The sequence below is a fragment of the Sorex araneus genome, chromosome 1 (assembly GCF_027595985.1).
Source record: "Sorex araneus isolate mSorAra2 chromosome 1, mSorAra2.pri, whole genome shotgun sequence".
NCBI lineage: Eukaryota > Metazoa > Chordata > Mammalia > Eulipotyphla > Soricidae > Sorex > Sorex araneus.
The window spans coordinates 54,118,406-54,141,821 of record NC_073302.1 but is presented as its reverse complement, the minus strand read 5'-3'; the positions used below and the strand labels follow the sequence as shown (position 1 = coordinate 54,141,821).

At 37.5% G+C, this 23,416-nt stretch overlaps 1 protein-coding gene across 2 annotated transcripts in view; it reads left to right on the top strand.

The window, feature by feature from the left end:
* The window catches only part of ADAMTSL1 (ADAMTS like 1), a 488,758-nt gene that overhangs the window by 233,479 nt on the left and 231,863 nt on the right, over positions 1-23,416 (top strand). For both annotated transcript variants that reach the window (XM_055147244.1, XM_004600171.2), the window contains 2 exons: positions 554-638; positions 22,644-22,945. In XM_055147244.1, coding sequence (XP_055003219.1) covers positions 554-638; positions 22,644-22,945 — 387 coding nt within the window. The remainder of the gene's footprint in view (positions 1-553; positions 639-22,643; positions 22,946-23,416) is intronic.

Below are 23,416 nucleotides of genomic sequence, written 5' to 3'. Positions count from 1 at the left end.
GTGGGTTGTTGACCCTAAGATATTCACATACCACTGTCAATGAGCTTTAGAGTGGGATGAATGAGTCAGTTATCTAAAGCTATATTTTGTGTCTTTTGGAATGGGGAAGTTTTATTTGGTTTTGACATTATAGCATAAATCACACTTAACCAAAGACCAAAAAAAATGTTTATTGAAGTAACAACTTTGTTGCATGTTCTGTTTGTTTTAAAGGTAAACATTATTCTATCTTTTCAAAAGAAAAGCAGCTAAAAGATAGTTTGATGGCTTGCAATAATACTGAACTAGTGCATGTAGATTTATGACTTTCATAATAGCAATATTTTCTTTTGCTCATCATCATAATAAAGGCATGTATACATACATAGACTAGTTTTTATAAAAATTCTAAACTATCTTGATATAGCCATTATCAGAGGCAAAAATATATCAGGAATTATTTGCAACTCTCAATACACTAATATCTGGATCGTGCAAATCAGAACTAATGAGGAGAAAAAGAAATTTCCCTCAAATTCTGAACAGAGCCTAATCTCTTCTCTTTAATTCTCAGAGAAACTTCCAGTAGAGGCCAAGCTCCCATGGTACAAACAAGCTCAAGAGCTAGAAGAAGGAGCTGCTGTGTCAGAAGAGCCTTCGTAAGTTTAAAACCCCAGACCTTTGTTGTTAAAGCTGATAGTTTTATTTATTTTATTTATTTACTTTGTTTTTTTGGGTCACACTCAGTGATGCTCAGGGGTTACTCCTGGCTCTACACTCAGGAATTACTCCTAGTGGTGCTTGGGGAACCATATGAGATGCCAGAGAATGAACTCAGGTCTGCCCCGTGCAAGGCAAATGCCCTACCTGCTGTACTTTGCTCCAGCCCAAAGCTGATAGCTATTATTTAAAATTTTATTGATTCACTGTGAGGTATAGTTGCAAGCTTTCATGTCTGAGTTACAATCACACAATGATCAAACACCCATCCATCCACCAGTGCACATTCCCCACCACCAATATCCCCAGTATACCCCCACCTTTCCCACCCTCACTGTCTCCATGGCAGAGAATATTCCGCAGACTCTCTCTCTACTTCTGGGCATTATGGTTTCCAATGCAGATACTGGGAGGTTATCATGTTTGGTCCTTTATCTACTTTCGGCTCACATCTCCCATCTCGACCGATTCCTCCAACTATCATTTTTAGTGATCCCTTCTCTCTTCCAGCTGTCCTCTCCCCACCCACTCATTAGGCAGGTTTCCAACTATGGAGCAATCTATAGGAAGATTCTGTAGCAATCTTCCTATAGAAGATAGACCCTTCTATCTACTGTCCTTGCATGGCGGTCTTGTGTTATGTAATTCTATGCTCCACAAATGAGTGCAGTCCTTCTATATCTGTCCCTCTCTTTCTGACTCATTTCAGGTAGCATGGTACTCTCCATGTCTATCCACTTATAAGCAAATTTCATGCCTTCATCTCTCCTAACCAAAGCTGATAATTTTAAAGAAAGCAGTGACTCTTGAAGTCATGACTCTCATGATCTCTGAACTAGTCATTTTACCAAGAATAAAATAAGACTTTTAGGGCTGCCAAGTTGGAGACTTATTACTTGAAAATGTTTTTGCTAAACTTGAGTGTATTCTAAATACATCTTTAGAAACTGTGATTTGCGAACACAAGAGATAGTCTGGGGTTTAAGTGCTTGCCTTGCATATGGCTGAATCCAATTCAATCCCCTGCACTATTCATGGTCCCCTCAGCATTGCCAGGAGTGATCCCAAAGCACAGAGCCAGGAGTAAGCCCTGAGGACCTCCAGGTGTGACCTAAAAACAAAAAGAAAGAAAAAATGTATTTTAGGTAACATGATTCCACTAGTGATAATCTTTGTTTTATTGTACAAAATTACTACATCTTCACCACAACCAAAGTGCCCAAGACCCTTCATCACTATCCTTATGTCCCCTCTCACCTGCTTTTCCACTCCTTTTCCACACACCCCACTGCTTAGTGACTGACCTCATTTTTGTGTTCAAAAACCAAGGGTTTATTATCATTCAGTATTTCCCATCCCCTTCTTTAGTTTCTCTGTATGTTATAGTTGAGTAAGATCATTCAGTATTTGTCCTTGTCCCTCTGACTTATTTCACTTAGCATAATGCAATTCCATCCAAGTTGTAGCAAACTGCAATATTTTATCTTTCCTTATAGCTGCGTAATATTCCATAGTGTCTATATACCACAGCTTCTTTACCCTTTCCTCTCATGTTGGACATTTGGATTGTTTCCATATCATGGCTATATAAAATGGTGTGCTGCCACAAAAATAGGTATGCATATATCTTTTCAACTCAATGGCTATAAGTTCTTGGGGTAGAATCTCTGGGCCACCCAGAAAGGTGCAATGTAATTGGAGCTCACTGGTCTCTCTCTCTCTTTCACTCTCTCTCTCTATATATACATATATATGTATGTATACATATATGTGTGTATATATGTGTGTAAATTATTCTTAAAATCAAATACATTTTCTTTATTTTCCAAAGTAAACTCTCTTCCTTTCTATTTTAGGTCATTTGCTCTAAAACATAATTCTATATACTATTAGGTCATTTGCTCTAAAACATATCACTGCATTATTATATGACAAAGTTTAAACTGAATAAAAACATGTTACATTAATAATTAAGCATCTTTCCATTATGAGTTACCTCTCAGATTTAAGCTGTAAGTGGACCTTAATGATTATGCAAAGTATTACAAAGAACATGGTCAACATATTTTATAATGACTGCTTTCTACAAAAGGCTTGATTAAGATGCATTATGTTTCACTTTAATCTTAATAAAAATCCCTAAAGTAGTTAAACACATAGTTTAGGCCATTGAAACTGTAGCCATATATAATAGATTATTAAATTTTACCCTTAATGTAATAGAATTGCCATTTTGGCATGATTAATCTGAATTGAAGTAGATTGTAATTTGAGTGCTGGTGCAGGGTTAAGGAAATGTATACTATTATGCTCAGAACAATAATTACTTTTTATACCAAAATGAAATAAATGACAGCTGTAGTGTACTATAATGAAGGTATATGGTTTCCACATTTTACAATGTTTAGCTCACTGAACCCTAGGAAAAAAGGTCCTACATGTCACATTGTTTTTTTCTATTGATTTTGAATTTTTTTAAAAACATAATGTTATATGACCTTAATTCTTTTTTAACCACACAGACTAGTCCTAAATACATGTAAAAACCTATAATTATTCTCCATAGTATAATGAAAAAATGATATACTGTCAGCACGTCATTCCTTTCCCCTACTTTAAGCAACTCAGCTTGCTTAAATTAAATGGTAATGTTTAGAATCTGTGGCTGTCACTTCTGAACTGCTCCAGAGAAGGAGAAACTGTGGGTCTAAACTAGTATCTCTCACTTTGGCTCCAGCTAATATGAGGAGTTGTGTAGTAAAATAGTAAATATCATTTATTTCCCTTCACATAAAATTAAAATAATATCATCAGCATGTATCATTAAATCATAAAGAAAGAATCCACAAACTTAAAAACTTTTAGCATTTGGAGATGCTCTTATTAGATATTAGATTCATAACCCTAAAATGAAAACATAATTGGTTAGTAGTCTGGCCAAAAGCGTGTTGGAAAGCATCCACCCTAAGATACATCTAAAAGAAAACCAAGCTTAAATCCTTAACAAAGTAGATGAAAGTGAATAGAACAGGAGTATATACCAGTATTGTTCTAATAAATACCATACAAGAGATATAAATACAGAAAATCAATGCCATAGAATAAGTAACTGAGATAGGTATCAAGATTGGGTTGTGTCATAGAAAGATTGCACTCATATGTAGAATATAAAGTAGCAGAGAGGTACGAGTTTGCAATGATGCAACTTCTGGCAGAAATTTCTCAGGACTTAATTACTAAAATACTAAAATACAGAAATCCAAAACCTCGTGGCCGCTATTGTGGCCACACGACCTCATATCTCTTCATTCTCAGCAATAGAAAACAAATTATCAAATGCTTCCTTTCCAGCAGGTCCGACTTTGCGGGGGGAAACTCCAAACAATAATAGTGAGATTTTTGTTGAAATATTGAATGTAATCAAAGTAAAGTGAAATTTATCAGCTACACAGGCGGGGTGGAGGGTGGGGTTGTGGGGAGGTTTACTGTGGTTCTTGGTGGTGGAATATGTGCACTGGTGAAGGGATGGGTGTTTGATAAATGTGTAACTGAGAAATAAGCCTGAAAGTTTTGTAACTTTCTACATGGTGATTCAATAAATAAATAAATAAATAAATAAAAAGATTGTGTCGTGTTATAATGCACTTAATATTTTGAGATTCAACTTACAAAACTACAGTTTCATTCGGAAATATTTTTAAACATTGTTTTATTTCTTGGCATCAAGCTGCTTTGTTTTAATGAGGCTACTTTAAAAATTTTTATTTTAAATGTCATATCAAGGTAACAACAAAAGTCCAAAGGCAACATAATGGGAGAACTGATCAATACAATTGAGTTGGTGGATGGGCAGGGTTCAAAATAAGGATGATTGGGGTTCTTGAGGAAGGGATGTGAGTACACTGGTGATGGGTGGGGTGCTGAAAATATGTGTATTGGAACCATTATTGATGGTAATATAAACCACAGAATATCAATCAATAATACATATATATATACACACAAAGAAGCAAGCTTAAAAATAAATTAATAAATAAGGCATATTATCTAAAAGATAAAAAGGAAGTATATTGTGATAAGAATATTTGATTGACATGGAAAAAAGAATCCTATTACTTATGAGTACTGCTACGCTCCAAACTAAGTTTTTATTGGTGGCCACATATTTTCTTATCAAGAAACGCATTTTTATCAGTTTTTTTTCCTGACAACTACAATCAAAACTCTTTTTTTTTTCTTTTTGGGTCACACCCGGCGATGCACAGGGGTTACTCCTGGCTTTGTACTCAGGAATTACCCCTGGTGGTGCTCAGGGGACCATATGGGATGCTGGGAATCAAACCCAGGTTGGCTGCGTGCAAGGCAAATGCCCTACCCACTGTGCTATCACTCCAGCCCCATCAAAACTCTTTAAGCAACTTCGAAGTAACATATGCCCCCAACTGCTGCCAGTAGTGACCCTTGAGCACAGAGCCGAGAATAACTCCTGAGAACTACTGAGTGTGGCCCCAAACCAAAACCAAACACAAACAAATGAACAAAAATTTTAAGCAGGAGCAGATAATTAGACTAAAGTTGAAAAGCACACGCCTACCATGTTTAAGGTCCTGAGTCTCATCCCTGGTAAAACATGTTACCTGAACACCAATAAACGTGGCCCCCAAAATATTTCTAAATTAAAATTAAAAGATTCTTAAGCAATGTAAATTTTTCTCCTCTACTCCCACCCCTCAGCAGAACAATGTGAACAAGATCTGCTCCCAAACTCAGAAGAAGCAGTTTTCACATTGCTTTTGAAAATGAAAGTTACGAAGCATAGATGATCTTTTATGGATTCCTTGGTTGATTCCAATGATATCAACCAAGGAATCCATAAAAAAAATTCCAGCTACTCCATAAATACAAGAGGAATTATGCTAAAGACTAATACCAATAATAAGATTCTGGAAGAGTTGCCTTTTACTGAGGGTTAGAGACTCAGGAAAGGGCAGATGGAAAAAAATGACAGGGAGTTTTGTTAGGCATTTTGAAGTTGCCTCCAGCTGATGAGAGTATTGTTAGGCTTGAGACCCATCATCCAAATGCCAGATTGAGCTCAGCTGGCTGCTTCTTACTGGCAAACACAGGGCATTTTTGAAAGCATCAAAATTTAATTATTATTTGGTGGGAGGAATCAGAACTCCATTGTGAGAGTAATGCAGTGACATTCCTATTTTAGGTAAAAGCTAAAGAAATTGCTGACATAGATTTCCTGTCTCTGGTTTTTTATATCTTACTTGGAGTCTTTGTTGAGATGTATACATGAGTATCACAACCACCTCAGGCCACATACACATTATGACCACTTTGACAGATTAATTTCTTGAGGAAAAACGAGATGGTGGTAATCTCTGGACATGTAAAGACAGCTCATCTACTGTTGCTATTCAGAAAGTTATTTAGTTGGTCTTCTTGAAAAATCTGATCTGACTTGGAATGGGAAGGAAATGGTTCATTTCCTTAACTTCTGCAGCCCACTAACAGACCGCCAAATGCTCTAGGAGGTGTGATTTGTTCAGAGAAGCCGACATAAGACAAGGGCAAGGTCTGGAGACTCCCAGTGCTCTGCCTTTCTCTTCCAGGACTTTCTGCTCCCTCAATCATCATTTTAGGGAGAGGAAGGAAGGACTAAGCAGACACCTAGGAAATCCAGATTTCTACCAGATTTATTTCAGTTGTCAGGACTTCTTATATGATTCAAAATAAGCAACAGGAGATGGTTGGTTCCTTTGGAAACTGCATGGAGAGCACAGCCATATTATTATTATTATTATTATTATTATTATTATTATTATTATTATTAGTGAATCATCATGAGGTACAGTTACAGACTTATAAACTTCCGTGCTTGCATTTCAGTCACACAATGGTTGTGTATCCATTGCTCCACCAGTGCCCATATTCCACCACCAGTGGTCCCAGCATCCCTCCCACCATCCCCATCCCGCTCTGTGGCAGGGCATTCCCTTTTGCTCTCTCTCTCCTTTTGAATGTTGTAGTTTGCAATAGAGGTATTAAGTGGCCATCATGTTCGGTCTATAGTCTGATTTCAGGGCAACACAGCCATATTAACTAGCCATCTTTCCCTCAAACCCTCACACCCTGAGCAGAGTCTTAACTGTGCCTCTTCTCAAAGGTAGAACTAGACGGTTCTCTGTGCCTTGATGTTACATTTTGGAAAGTGTTGAGTTATCTTATTCAAGTTTTAGGTCACAGCTTTACTGCATGGTCATGAAAACATTTTTGTGCTCCAGCATAATACTCAGGCCTCAAATGTACTGCCATAAATAACCTTAGTGAGAGCCATTAAGGGGGGGGGGGAAGAAAAAGGAAAGCAAGCAGGCAGAAGGCAGCAGTAATATCTGGATGCCAGATGGCATCAGCTTAGTGATGGGGCTGATTCAATAAGAAGCAAAGGGAAATTCCTGTCATGCATCTGGTGTGAACAGAACCCACAAGGAATTAGATACAGAAAGAAAGGCCAATAAGAGTCACTATGGTGATCTTGTAGTCATTAAATGCCTTGTTTACCTTGTTGAAAATTGTATTTAAATATGCAATATTTAGGCCTGTGTTTACATTAGTCCATATCAAGGAAGTTGTCTGAGAATGTGGATGGCTTAACTCAGTGGCTAAGAATGTAAATTCATATTTTTTAAAAAGTGACTAGAAATGTTAATTGTGTGACATGTGTTTTTATATTTTCCCCAAAGATTATTCAGGGAGTCAAGCATCAGTAATGGATCCAAATAGTTTTGCTGTTCATCTCCTCAGTACAGAATTCCTGAATTAGATTTTCTTTGCGACTCTCAGACCATGGAAAAATAAAGAAGAATATCTTGTTTAGATAATAAAACAGATATTTTTAGGAATCAAGATGTCACCGAAGATCAAGAAATTTAAACACTATTTGCAGGTTATGAAAGTTCCATAATGGATATTCCAGCAGAAAAGGATTAGCATTTAAAGCACAAAAGCATTTACTTTTGATAATTGACCCATGGCAAAGCTAAAATCTTTTTTTATAAAATGTTTTTATTGAATCACTGTGAGATAAACCTTTACAAAGCTATTCATGATTGGATTTTAGTCATATAGTATTCCAACACCCATCTCTACACCAGTGTACATTTCCAGCACCAGTGTCCCCATGTTCCATCCCTTCACCCCCCACTTCCAACCCCCCCTTCTGAAAAGCTAAAATATTATAGCAGAAAGACTGAATCAGTCCTTATCTCTCCATCAGTCATGACCTCTATTAATCCCAATGGCTTCTTTCTGATCTCCTCCCCATATATCCAAATCAATCTCTTCCCCTATGTCCTCTATGACAGCAGAATGCTTAATATCAATTTTCTGGCAGATTATGTATTGTAGATGACATTAAAGAGTTTCAGGGTCAGTTCACACTCTCTAGTGAAATAAGCTGACTTTGCTTGTGAGTTACTGGCTCCATAAAATCCCTGGTACCAGGTGCTATATGGTTAAAAAAAGAGCCAGAAACTTTATTCTTTGTGCATCTTATCACAAAAATGATAAAATTTTGAGAAGAAATGTTGAGCATTAGCCTGTTAGTTTTAACTTGTGCAGATGAACAAATATCTCATGAATATCAGCAAATATTTGGGAATACATGGCAAGAGAATGTTTCTGCTTTCAAAAGGAGTGAAAGATAATTACTTGTGAATTTTCAAAGTGCATGACCATAGATTTCTCTGGGGTAAAATATCAGAATAGGTCAAAGGGCCAGGTCATGAGTTTGATACCCAGAACTGCATGTCTCCTCATCCTATGCAGGCTGGTGGCCTTCTGAGCACAATGATGATTGCCCTCCCCAGCCTGATCTCTGTATCATCAGATCTGCACCACTGTGCCAATTATTGCCTGGAATAACCTCATGCCTCGGAATCATTGGGAAGATGCCCCCATATATGAGAGGAGAACTCCCAACAAGTACTCAGAAGAAGATTCAGGGACCCCACCAGTGATTCACAACCAGTCAGTCCATTGGTTTCTTTCCAGGTCCTGAGAATGCCTGAGTCATCCAGATGGTGCTGGGGTGCTCCAGGGTGATAACCCATGATGCTTAGTGACCCCTGGTGCTGCATGCACAACCCTCAGGAACAATGTAATGCCAGGAGTTGAACTCCGATGAGATGCTTGTTAGGCATGTATCCTAACTACTGTATTATCTTATGCCTCCTCCACCATTTCAGAAGTAAATTGTGAATCACCTGGCCACCCACCCCCAATTCATTTCAGAAGTCAAATTAGAACATACAGTGCAAAAATATAAGAAATAAATTAGGAGACTGTAATATACTATTTAAGGAGGTAGATGGATATTGATGTGAGTTAAAATTTGGCAGATTATAATAGATTGTATTTGAATCTAATTTTGACTGCAAAATTAGTGATTTAAGTATCAGTGGATCACTTTATATGGCAAATCATCAGACCTTTAATATCCATACATGTATTTCAGTGATTCTTATGTATATGTTGGGTATAGACTAAACAAATCACAGATGATTTCTAAAAATTTGAATTTTATGTATTTATGGAAAAAAATATGTGTTTCAGTTTTAGCCTATTGCCAGTTATGTGAGTTTCTGAGGGATGAGTTTGTGTATTCATGTCCCCAAACAATATTCCTATTGGGACCAAAGTACAAAACAATTTAATTATTGAATATACATCCAAATAGACTATCTTGACATCCAGTGGTGAAAAGTTTGGACTCCAGCGACAGATGCCTGCTTATAAATCTTAGATCTCTCACCAGAACCAGGGGGCACTGGGCAAATCACTTAGGCCCTGAAGGCCTCAATTTCCTCATTTGTAAATTAGTGTAATGATAGTGTCCACATGATAAGGTTATTATAAGGGTTAAGTTATTTTAAAATACCTGGTATGCAGGAAATCATTTGTACATGCTAACTGTGGATCTAATTAGGCTTTTTCCAGCATCATTCATCTTCCTAGAGGACATTTATGGCATTACCAATATGTAACAATCACCCATTTGCACATGGAGAAATTGAGGTCGATGTTGTTTATGCCTGGTATCTGACAACATGGAAAAAGAAACACACTTTTACACAAAATTTAGCTGATGGTGCCCCTGCTAATTGTATACTGCCTCTATTTTATACTTCTGAGGCTCTTGGAAGACTCACTTTTTAAACATTGGCTCAGAATTTCTACAAAAGGGGTTAGGTTAGCTAGCCTTTATTTATATAAAAGGGATCTATATGGAATTGCAAAAATTAATGAGGAAAGTTTAGAAAATACTTGGATGGAAAATCATCTTCCAAATCTGAGAGTTAAATGCAGTTGATCCCCACAGATTTCTCCCAGCATGCACTGAGACAGAAAAATCAATAGCAAATTCAAGAAAGCAGACAGAGCCATTTTTATGTAGTCATTAGGAAAGCTCTTTATTGCAAAGTAAGAAGTTCTAAATTTGTCAGCCCTTTCTACAATCTCCACTTATTGCTCATTCTATAGCTACTTTCAGAAAGCTAAATCTGAACTATTGCTCAGCTGAGCCCTAGAGAGTGACAAAGACAAATTAATGGGATCCTTGTGTGCCAAAATAAAGTATGGACCCTGTCACCACCAATATATGTTAAGTCCATTAAGGTCATTTTTAATGAACTGAACTTTTCATTGGAAAGCTTTGCCAAACTTGTTGAATTAAGGGAAAGTAACCTTTACAAAATTGCAAGATAAACTAATTTCACTCCACATGAAGAAGAAATGGTTCATGAAAAGTATTCTGAGTTTATAATATTGTAGATTTTTATCAAAGTCAGGGAAAATGATATGCATTAAAGGCTACATTCAAGTATTAAGTTGAAAACTGCAAATGCGTTAATAGCATTATAAACTATAATGGCGTTTTAGTTCTTGGGACAAGGCTTTTTCAATAATCTGACCAACATCAAGGAAAACCAAACATTTCAGTCATGTAATATTCATTCACCTCAGTTAGAGAAATGATGGAAGAGAAAGATGATCTGAAACAAGTGTCAGTCCCTCATTTGTCAAAAAAGTAATTCAGCGTCATTTGTATCCCCTACCTACAGGAAGATTGGGGTCTATGTTCCCTTTTCACCAAAGCTTTGTACAAGCTGAGGTTTTTTTAAAGACTAGACAGAAAAATAGAAACTCCCTCTGAGCCTTCTAACTGAGGAACAATTCCAAAATGCTCCACAGCCTTCCCTGTTGGGCAGCTCTCGGTATTGGTTGCACCAAGTCACATATAAATTCCTTACAGCAGCCTCTCATGGGTGCTACCCCATCTACATCTTCTATAAAACAGTATTTTTATTAGGAATAAAGTGTAGTAGGTACAGAATTTCAATTTGCTTCAGCTACCTAATAACCCAACACCCCATTAAGATAAAATGAAGCCAGTGCATACTGTGACAACACAATGATAAGAAATATTAATACATTCATTCATTACACCTCCTAATTTTGTGTGCAATGTATTCTTTAAATACTTAAAAAAAGTCTGATTGCAGAAAAGGGTTTTATTTCTTCATGCCAATGCCTAGCACTGAGAAGTATGATTTTGTATTTTTTTAGTTTTCAGACCATTGCCTCTTTTTCTTGCCTTCATTCAGCCTTTGGGTCCAGAAAGAGGCTCAATACCAAGTCATGGATATCATCCATTCTTAATGTATTCCTTCATTTAAAATCTGCTCATTTACTCATTTAAAAATATCTCTGTGGAGTACCTTTCATGTGAGACTCTACTTCATAGAGCTTTGGTATAAAGAGGAAGACAATTATTACGTAAAGTTTCACAATTTGATCATCTAGGGCTGAGAATTGCTATAAGAAAATCTCGAGATGCCCTAAGAGAGTTTCATGGAGTCCCAAATATATCTGAGGGTTAGGGGTGTCCTCCTATAGAAGAGACAAGTAAACTGAGACCTGAAGGTCAAGAATTAGTCAAGCCCTGCTTCATGAGCGGAGGGGAGAAGGCAGATGGAATAGAAAATGATGGCTAAGAAAATGATGGCTGGAGGAATCAGTCGGGATGGGAGATGTGTGCCGAAAGTACATAATGGACCAAACATGAGAGTATGATGAATATTGTCTGCCATAGAGGTGGGGGTGGGGGGGTGGGAAAGGGGGGGTATATCCAGGATATTGGTGGTGGGGAATGTGCTCTGGTGGAGGAATGGGTGTTTGATCATTGTGTGATTGTAACCCAAACATGAAAGCTTGTAACTATATCATGGTGATTCAATGAAATTAAAAGAATTAGTCAAGCTGAGAGCAGGAAGGAGATTCTTTCAGGGAGTCACCTACACACACTAAAATTTTGAGTCAGGAAAGAATTATAGACTTTTACAGGAGGTAAGAGTCAAGGAACTTCTGTGGTGTTAAGGAATGATAGAGCTAAATACCCAAATCACAGAGTCAACAACTGAAATCAGGAGACCCAAAGTTTAATAAGCAAACTTAAAAAGGTGCCCGTCAAGATGGCAGGCTGGGAGTTGGTGGGTAGGAGAGGGAACTCCACTGGTGGAGGAAAGTGGACACGGGTGGCAATACTGGTGCTGGAACATTGTATGTGTAAAACCCAACTATGAATAACTTTGTAAATCACTATGCTTAAATAAAATGAAATTTAGAAAATAAAATAAAAATTTAAATAGAATTATTTCTTTTAAAAAATAAAATAATTAGAGGCTTTTAAAGAAATAAAAGGAGGGCCAAGGCAATACTCTAACAGGAAAAGCCCTTGTTTGCCTTGCACACAACCAACCTGGACTCGATCCCTGGCAGCACATATGGTCCATTGAGCCCACCAGAAGTGATCCCTGAGCACAACACCAAGCATAAGTCCAGAGTACAACCGGATATGGTCTCAAAACAAAAAAAAAATAAAGTAAATTCATAACAAGTTATACAAAATAAATTATCTTGCATCTGCCTGTGGGGCAGGCTTGAGTGTGGGACACTTCGAAATAGTGGTGGTAGGAAGGTATAATGGAGGTGAGATTCATGTTGAAATATTGAATGTAATAAATTACTGTGAACAATTTTAGGAAAATAAAATATAAGTTAAAAAAAAGAAAGAAAAGAAAGTAAAAAGAAGTAATAGATTAGATGACCAGAGACTAGTAACTAGGGCAAGAGTAGGAGAGCAGGAGCTGACGACAGAATGGCAGAATGTAAGCACAGTAAGGAATTTATTTTCTGTTTATAGTGAAGCACAGTGAAAAGTACTGCATCTTAAGATCTCCCCTAGAAAGATCTTATTTTTAAAATGAATTGGTAAGAACTAAGAGGGGAAAAAACCAAAACAATGACTGTTGTAATCACCCAGGAGAAGTGGTAGCTTCCTTTTTAGCACTATGACCTTAAAAACTCCACACCTCAACTTCATCATCTGGAAATTAGGATAAAAATAATACTTACAATCTAATTTTCAGAGGGGTAAAATCAAGACTTAATAAATATAAAATTAGCACGTGTCAAAATTTTTCGTTAGCTTAATTATTGAAGGAACAAGTAACATGTCAAAACAAGTTCGAAAGAGAGTTAGATTTAATCATGTTTTTACTTTCTGGCAGACAAAATCATTTGCATCCTCATGAAGAGAAAACATTCCCTGCCTCTATAGATAAGAAACTTCTGTCGAATCACCAGCTTCATGGAGTTGTAAAATAGACTAATCAAAGACAAAGATTCACATTTGCATAGAATTAAACAAATTATCTCCATGGGCAATTCCAGAGTTCCACTGAGGAGGCTATGAATAATCTCTTTACTTACTTCATAATATTTCTAATAAAACACTGTTCAATGTTTCTGAACAGTGTTATGATGAGTATATACAAAAATGTTAAAAATATGTAGGAAATATTAACTATTGTTACTGGTGGTGGTGTTATTAAGGTATTGTCAAGGTGATAGTAGTGGAAAGGGAGATTAAATAAATTTTAGATATATCTTTGGAAAATAATGAAATTTAAGAATTATATACAAATGACTATAAGTGAATCAACATGGAGAGTATCACACCAAGTGAAATGAGTCAGAAAAAGAAGGACAGACATAGAAGGACTGCACTCATTTGTGGAATATAAAGTAACAGAATGAGAGACTAACACCCAAGAGTAGTAGAGATAAGGACCAGGAAAATTGCTCCACAGCTTGGAAGCTGGCCTCACATGTTGGGGGAAAGGTAGTTCAGATAGAGAAGGGACCACCAAGTAAAGAATGCTTGGAGGTCCCACTCGGGATGGGAGATGTGTGCTGAAAGTAGACTATAACCGAGCATGATGGCCACTTAATACCTGTATTGCAAACCACCACACCCAAAAAGGAGAGAGATTAAAAGGAAATGCGCCTGCCGGAGGGGTTGGGGGGGCAGGAGGGATACTGGGGGCATTGGTAGTGGAGAATGAGCACTGGTGGAGGGATGGATACTCGATCATTGTATGACTGAAACATAAGCATGGAAGTTTGTGAGTCTGTAACTGTATCTCATGGTGATTCACTAAAAAAATTTAAATAATAGTAAAAAAGAATTATATGCAAATGGAGACTCAAAAAACTGAGTGACTAGGAATCACTTTCAATTTTTTACTTAAAATTAAAAGTACAACTTTCATAGTTGGATAACCAACACAAAAAAATTGCTGTAGTGGACATTAGAATTGGAACAGAATACTGAGGAAGGAAAATCATTGAAATATCAAAAATGCTAAATAGGAGAGAGGCAGGTAATGAGCCAGAAAACCCATATAAACTGTGTTGCTTTTATGCCAGCTTCTTCATCTAAATATTAAATGGAGATAATATTTCCATTTATCACTCATAAATAACACTCATCAGACTGTTGTCCTGACCATAAGCTCTATACGATTTTTGGTAGATCATTGTATTAAATTGATGTTTAATCCTTTCAAACAATAAAACGATTCCTATTCTGAATCTTCTCCCCCACAAATAAAAACATTGTATAATGCTAAAAATAAAAAAGATTTAGATTTCAGGTTAAATACTAAATTAATTGCCCATGCTTTGATGGTATCTGAAACCAAGAACCATAAGACTAGAAAAATAGTACAAGGGTAAAAGTGTTTGCCTAGCAGGCAGATTTGAACTGAGAAAGAAGGGCCATAAAAGAAAAGGAAACTGGGAAAGTCTGGTATTGTGTGAATCTAGAGGAGAAAGTGCTTCAAGAGAAACATGATCAATTGCATCGTGTATCACTGGCATGAAGAGTGATTGAGGATTGGGTTTGTTGAGAATGGCCAGGGATGACTGGGGCACTCTACTTATTTTCTCTCTTTTTGTCAACTTTTCTCTTGGTAAGGGACTCCTAGATGACAACTGGAGTCCTCCTTTTTATAGGAATCATTCTAATGTCAGGAATTAGATAGAAAAAGCTAAGAATGCAAGCTGAATTTAAAAGAGAACTCAAATAGATAATATCATAGGCTTTGAAAGTACCTGCTAGTCTCAGACTTCTTGGAACTTTGAGAGAACTCTGACCACCCCCACCCTCCTCCCCTCATCCTCCTCATATGCTTACCGTGTTTCTTTAGTATAAAGTCTCTTTGAAAGGAAAATTGCAGTCTCTGTAATGAACTCAGCATTGCTTCCCTCACTCCTAGCACTGAGTACCTTCTGAAAAAAAAAAAAAGAAAGCCATTGAGACATTTTCCAGGGACCAGAGGCCAGCTGCTGCTCAGCAAATCCAGAATGGCATCATTATCATGAGAAAATGTAGCCTGCTATTTGGAAGTTGTCACTAAATATAACTCTCCCAAGGCTGCCTCAGTGTGCTCTGGAATTGGGGCCTTGCTTCAGGGTAACAGTAGTTAGCCGCACTAGACAAGGCATCACTGAAGCTTTGGTTTTGGTTTTCCTTCCCCCTCCCCCTGAAAGGTATTGGTGGCTGCATCAAGATGTCATTTATTTTATTACTTTAATTTAATTCTGTTCTTAATTACACTGCTATGGCACAATGTCACGGCCCTCACAACCCATGCAGGCTAGTTTGGGATTTGAGGGACCCATGAGAGAGGGTGGCACTAGCTATTGAACATTTTGTGGAGTGGCATCCCTAACACTTTTGAATTTTGTTCCTTGGAGACTTCAATATGAACTGCATAACTAGGATAAATTCTTTGCGGCTCTACAGAGTTGCAAGCTAGCAACAGCCATTGAGAAATATTTTCATAATTCGACATTCAGATCAAGTATCCTTGACTAAAGATCTTTCACAATAAGTTAGATTCTCTTTTATTTGGAATGATTTAGGTGTGGTTCTAGGCAAATGTAGAGATATTTTGGCTAAGTATCTTCCCAAAACTTAAGTCCACTTGCTAAATTGTAAAATAATCATTTTTAAATGATTTTAAAATTTGGAAATTTTAAATGATTTTAAAAAGTAACAAGTAATGGTTGCTTTACAAGTAACTGTAAGTTTTCAAAATGATTCTATTAAAATTTCTTTCCCTATAGGTTATTTTCAAATATAGATCATTTGTAGTCATCAATATTTCTAAAGAATGATTTCCCACTTTATTCTAATGGATGTTAATTTTCAAGTAGAACTTTCAACTTTATCTTTAAAATAAATGAATAAGGGGAGTGAAAAAAATTTTTTCCTTCACTAGAAAAGAATCTGTAGAAGAAAATAAATGTAATATTTGTATGTTATGCGACCCTGCTACAAATGATTTTTACAGTCATAATAATGTAAGCAAAATGGATCACTTCATAGGGCAATAACCAGTTTCATTCAGTAATTAACCTATATTTCTGTAGACAAAAATCATTTGCCATACCCTCTTTATTTAGTCTACAGACTGGTAAAATAGTTCAGTCAGTAAGAATCTGAGTAAGTTAGAAGGATATATTTAATTCATTTGTAAATTTGGAGTTCAATTTACTGACTTTTTCACTATTTTTTAGTACACTACTCAATTTCCTCTTTAGTAGTATACCACCACACTCACATACAAACACCAAAAAGAAAAAAAGGTGAACATTCCCTATTTATTGTTAATTCAAATACTGTAGAAATGAACAACTAAACCAAATTTTAGTATTTCTACTTCAAATTTTTATCTGTGTTCAAATTAAAGATTGAAGTAAGGTTAGTAACACCCCCAAAATAACATGTCTACAAAGCTACCTACTTTGAATAATCAGAAATTCAATTTCTTTTTGAATAAAAATATACATGGGAAAAGGAGAGGAAGGATTTAAAATTAAGAGGTATGTTAATTACAGGCCATGCATGCATGAAACTGGAGCATATCTCTGTCTAATATCGACAGTGATTCGAGACTACCTAGTGAACTGTTTCTGTTTATTGTTATGCTGATTGTTTTTTATTGTTTCTGTCTATGCTTCTCTCTCCATGATAGCAACTAATAAATTAAACCACAGGGATTTTATAAGTGAAGTTGATTATCACTGTTCTCTATCTTATAAAAGAGTTTGTGGTGATAATTCAAATTAAAGAATAAGCTGTTTGTTAACAAGATGAAAAATTGGGTTTGCAAATGGAAGACCAGACAGAATCATAAATCATTTACTTGTCAATATTCTCTCAGACCCAGAAATAGGATGACTACATGCAGAAATCATAGCAATCATTTCTGGAGTTCAGAACTGTCTTTTCAAGTGCTCACTGACCAGCCATTCTTCATCACCTGACAGTAGTGCTCCTATCAAAAAGGAGTGAAAGAGAAGAAAAATTAAATTTCAATCATCTGAATCTTCTCATTTTGCGCTTATATGTCAAAATGGTTAGCACATTGATTGAAAACTAACTAACACCAGTTTAAAGGTTGCACTTTTAGACCTGTAGAGTCTAACAAAGCAAGTGGTAGTCTGGATGCGTCTTGGAAACGTTACGGCTAAACCCGCCTAACTCCCTTGCCTGCCCTCGAACTGACCTTGCTTCCTCCCACTTGTGGCCAGAAAGCTCAAGATAGTAAATACAGAGCTAGGAGATCGAGGGATGTGGGGGAAAGTTTCATATGAAAAACAGTTATTATTCATTTGGCCATTTGTACTATTAGTTATTTTTCTTTTGAAATATAATCTCCTGCCTTCAGCAAAAAAGAATATATTATATCATACAGTGTATGCACTAGAGAAATTAAGATGACTGCCAAAAGACAGCTCCACTTAAAAGACCAAATTGTGTTTAATTGGTGTGAACTTGATGAAGACCTAAGGAGAGCGGGTTGGGAGATAAGCCAGGAAGGCTATTTGACATTTGATAAGACTCTCACTTGGGAGACATAACGCAGATGTTTATTATTTTTGCTATTAACCCTAGATGTCCAGGTAGGCAAAAATATACACTTTCAGTCTTCCTTTCTTTGCTTAAATTTCCAATTACCTGCTGCTTTATATGGTTGTTTTTATTTTCTCTCGCCAGGAACCCAGGGCCATGGGGCACGTGTAACAGGACTTCCCACTAGCCCTGGGTTCTTTCTAAGTCACTAAACCATTTTCTAGGCCCATTTTTGCTGGCACTTCCTAGCAACTGAACTGTTACTGCACCTCAGTGCTTGCTGGTAGTGACAAAGCAGCAAGATCTCAACAGAGGGAGTGTCCTGGTACCAAGTCCTCCCCCATGTTCTTTGCTTTTGCTTAATCTTCTACCTGGAAAGAGAGCAGTTGTGAAGTGACTCACCTTCTAGGCAAGGAGAGGGGAGAGTTTAATTTGGGTGTCACATATTCTAGATTTCATTTTGAACTCACTTTAGAGGCTAACACAAATCAAATTAGTTACTTATCATTCTTTATGAGCTTACAAATATGAGAAAAATGAAATCTAAGTCCAAAAAGAAACTTGGAGATGTGTGTGTGTGTGTGCATCTAAGCATGTTTGGTATCAATACTAAATATTCTATTGCAGGAATTAGAAAACTGCTGCACAAATAAGCACTAATAAGTCTAAAATATGTGATATCTGATGATTGAGAGAAAAAACTATCAAGTAACTGAGGAGGGCTATTGCTATAAAAGAACAGTAATCCTTGCTCTGAAAGAAAAACTAGTAGAGTCCAGCCCTATTTGAGATCTTATCATTTTTGGAATTTGGAAACTAAATCCAGTACCACGATATTAACTATGTGTCCTTCATCACACTGCTGTCAAAGATGGCAAGCCTATTATTTGCTTTTGTGTTATTTTTAAGATGCTTTTTTTTCCTTAAAATTTTCCTCTACATCTGTTGTAAAATTCATTCATTCATTGTGTGTGTTTGAAACGATTCTTTTTTTCACTTATATATGAAAATATAAGTAAATGTGTAATAGGAGGGTTAAAAATATGAAAGATATAGATCAAATACTGTTGAAATTTATATCGAATAATGCAACTATCAGAACAGCCAAAACTGTCCTAAAGTAAAAGAAGATGAGAGGCTTCTCCCTCCCCAGTTTAAAAATTTAAAGCTATAGCAGTGAAAAAGTATGATACTAGAATAAGAACAAACACTCAGACCAATGGAGTAAAATTGAGAGCCCAAACAAAGATCCTCAGATAAACGGACAGTTAATTTTTGACAAAGGAGCAAAAAGTATGAAGTGGAGCAAGGAAATCCTCTTCAAGAAATGGTTCTGGGAAAGCCACTCAGTCAGTCACAAGCAAAAATTGAACTCAGACCCTTTCCTTATACCATGCAAAAAAAGTCAAATCAAAATGGATTGAATATCTTGGTATCAGACCAGACTCTACATATTATATTAAGAAAAATATTGGCAAAACCTTTCATTACATTGAACCTAGGAGCATCTTCAATGATTCAGTGACACTGGCAATGTAAACAGAACCAAAGATAAACAAATGGGACTATATCAAACTAAGAAACTTCAGCATTGCAAAAGAAATGATGACCAGAATATAAATAAACTCCACAGACAGGGAGAAAGTATTTATCCACTTATATCACATATCCAAGCTATATAAGGCACTAGCAGAACTTTATAAGAAAAAAAATGAGGAAATTGATGAACAGAAATTTTCTCAGAAAAGAGGTATAGGTGGCCAAAAGGCATATGAACTAGGAATTAATCTCCCACATGATTCAGCAATTCTGCTTTTTTGGCATTCACCACGAAGGCCCAAAAGTCTCTTCAGAAAAGACATCTGCACTCCTGTATTCATTGCAGCACTATTCACAATAGCCAATATCTGGAAACAGCCCAAATGTCCAAAAACACAGGACTGAATTAAAAAAAATATATATATGGGACATGAACACAATGGAATACTACTCAGCTATAAGAAAAGATAAAATCATGCAAGCTGTAGCTGTGTGGGTGAATCTGGAGAGTATTACCCAGAGTGAAGTTAGTCAGAAGGGGAGGGACAGAGAGAATGAATTTCCTCTTATGTTATATATAAAGTAACATAGTAATGAAATAACAAATACTCAAGGCAAGAAAAGCTGAGAACTGATCTCTAATAGGAATATCACTGCAGGGAAGATGGGGGTATAGGAAAGGGGTAATGAACACTGGGATATGGTAAACATTCCACAGGAGGCTGTGGGGTTGGAAGGTTTTTTGCATTATCAGTACTGTGACTCATGGTGCCTAAAATAAAATTTTTTTTAATATTTTTAAATTAAAAATATATTACTGTCGCTGTCACTGTCATCCCATTGCTCATCGATATGTTCGAGCAGGCACCAGTAACGTCTCTATTGAGAGACTTATTGTTACTGTCTTTGGCATATTCAATATGCACGGGTAGCTTGCCAGGCTCTGCCACTCGGGCTCAATACTCTTGGTAGCTTGCTGGACTCTCCTAGCAGGGCGGAGGAATCGAACTCTGGGCGGCCGTGTGAAAGGAAAATGCCCTACCCACTGTCGGCTAGGTCTAGAGGCATAGAATATATAAAATATGTATTTTATATATATGTGTGTGTGTATATATATATTATATCAGAATTTTAGCTTTATTTTTCTCACAAAACTCCTTCAGGATCAGGGAGATAGTCCACATGATTGACATGCATGTTTTTCATGCAGGAGTCTCAGGTTTGTCCCTAGCACTTCATGGCCCCCTGAACCCACCAGAAGCAACCCCTAAGCACTGAGCCAGATTTGTCCAGAGTGCCCGAGACTCCACATGAAGCTCCGAAACTTTTTTGAAAATTCAAATTTATAAAATAAATAGCTTCTTGAAGAGGTTTTATGTAAAGAGAGAGCTACAACTCTTTCACCATACTGTTTCCCCCAAATTCTTTAGGTGCCAGCATAGAAAGCAAAAAACTCCAAAGTTAGAGAACAAAGAGGAATTGTGATCATTTCTTTGAATAATTCTAGGTGGACTTTCCTCTCTAACCGGCCTTCTTGTCAAACTTAGATGAGACCTTTGTTCTCCTCTTGGCTGTGATTCTCCAAAGATAGCCCAGACAGACCCTTCTAGGCAGAAGTTTCAGGCCTCAGGCACCGTGAGCAGTTTGGGGTGTGGAGAATCTGCCCCTTCCACAACCCAGGCTCAGACAACATCTTTGCTGTGTTCTTTCCAATCTGAAAACTTGGACCAGTTACCTGTTAGAATTTTAATTTCCCTAAACTAGAAATAAACCATTTGCACTTGCTAGGATTTAATGCTGTAACCCTCTTATCAGTTCTTTCCTTCTGTGCCAAAATCAAGCTGAAGGAGCCAGATTTGCATGCCTCCTCAGCAGGACTCCCTGTGAGAAAGCAGTAGGATCACGGAAAAATAAAACTATTTTATTCCAATGTTCTTTTTCCAATTTATTATAACAAACTTCTTGAAAATCTTAGCGGTTCCCTCTGGGCTTTCTTCCCTAGGCCCCATTCAAGGTCACTGCAGTCATAGCTGTTGCTGATCACTGGGAGGGAAGCAACCTTTCTAGAATTTGAACATTGGCCTACATTCTAGAGAAATGCAGGGCAACGTCCCGTTCCCACTACTGTGGCTTCCCTCGGGGGGTGGCGGGTAGAGGTGGTTGAGCAAACTATATGAATGTCTCATTTAATGTGACATGCCTGTGGATTTAAACTTGTAGCACATCTTTTCTCTATGATATAAAAAGAATTAGTCCAGACTAATTCAAAGAATGTGTGAGGAATAAGACTTTGCTCCTTTCTTGGAAACTTAAAAAAAAAACAATCTCTTTATATATATAAATAAATCTTGAGTAGCACGTTGAACAGAAAAGCAAAGTTATAGGATATGTGATCCAGACTTAAAAAACAAGCAAACAAAAAAACTTCCTTAAGTATATCCCAGGGATTTTTTTGTTATATTTTTTAGTATCAGTATTAGCCCACTGTAAGAATAGCATTGGGGTGGGGATGGGGGCTGGAGCAATAGCACAGCGGGTAGGGCGTTTGCCTTGCACGAGGCCGACTGGGGTTCAATTCCCAGCATCCCATATGGTCCCCTGCGCACCCGCAGGAGTAATTCCTGAGTGCAGAGCCAGGAGTAACCCCTGAGCATCGCTGGGTGTGACCCAAAAATTAAAAAAAAAAAAGAAGAAGAAGAAGAAGAATAGCATTGGGCAGGATGCACAAGTGCTCGGATTTAGAGGTAGAGAAAGAAACCACCACCAGTCCTCTGCTCTTGAGCACTTCCATTGCCGGCAAACACAAAACCAAACAGAAAAAGCAGGCGGCTTGTGACTGGAATGCATTACAGCTGGGAGTTCATATAACACCAAGCATCCTATCCAGACACGAACAATTGAGTCATAAATGAAGCAGGAGTGCCCATCACAGGATAGGGTGGCAGAGCCCTGAGCACCTCCTGGCACAGCACTGGGCATCGGTGTCCGGTGGGATGCAGCTGCTCTCAATCCTCACAGTCTCCTGCCTGGGGCTTCTCATCTTATCCTCTTGTTTCCTTGCCAAATGCAGGTTCATCCCAGAGGCCTGGTCAGCCTGCACAGTTACCTGTGGTGTGGGGACCCAAGTGCGAATGGTCAGGTGCCAGGTGCTCCTGTCCTTTTCCCAGTCCGTGGCTGACCTGCCTGTTGATGAATGTGAAGGACCCAAGCCAGCATCCCAGCGCGCCTGTTATGCAGGACCTTGCAATGGGGACGTTCCTGAGTTTCACCCGGAAGATACTGATAGTCTCTTCAGTAGCCTGCAAGATTTTGATGAGCTGTATGACTGGGAGTATGAAGGCTTCACCAAATGCTCTGAGTCATGTGGAGGAGGTAAGAAAGGGGCATTTTGGCTCAGATCCCCACTTCCATCTAGACTTTTTCTGTCCCTACTCTCCCTGAATGCACTGTGTTCACGTGACTGCCTCTGTGCCAAGAATGATAAGCGGGGTGGAGGAAAGGCATCTCAGATGTAAAGCATGCTGAATGAAACACAGATGTATTTCCCTTTGGGCTTGAGTGGCTCTCAGGCTGTCAGCCGTAAGTGACCAACACAACTAATGCTTTTACTCGCAGTTGTCATTTCAATGTTTTGCAATATATCTGAGTACAGCTGATGAAGAAACAAAGTTGACACTGACCTGGCAATGCTCTCAGCATTCAGTTTTATTTATCTATGTCCTTGCCTCAGTGCTTGTGATACGAACCAAGACCCAAGTAGTGATGAAACACTACTATACCCAAAAATAGGTTTACCCAACTGATTTCCCAATAGATATCTATTTATAAAGGGCAAGGATGTGT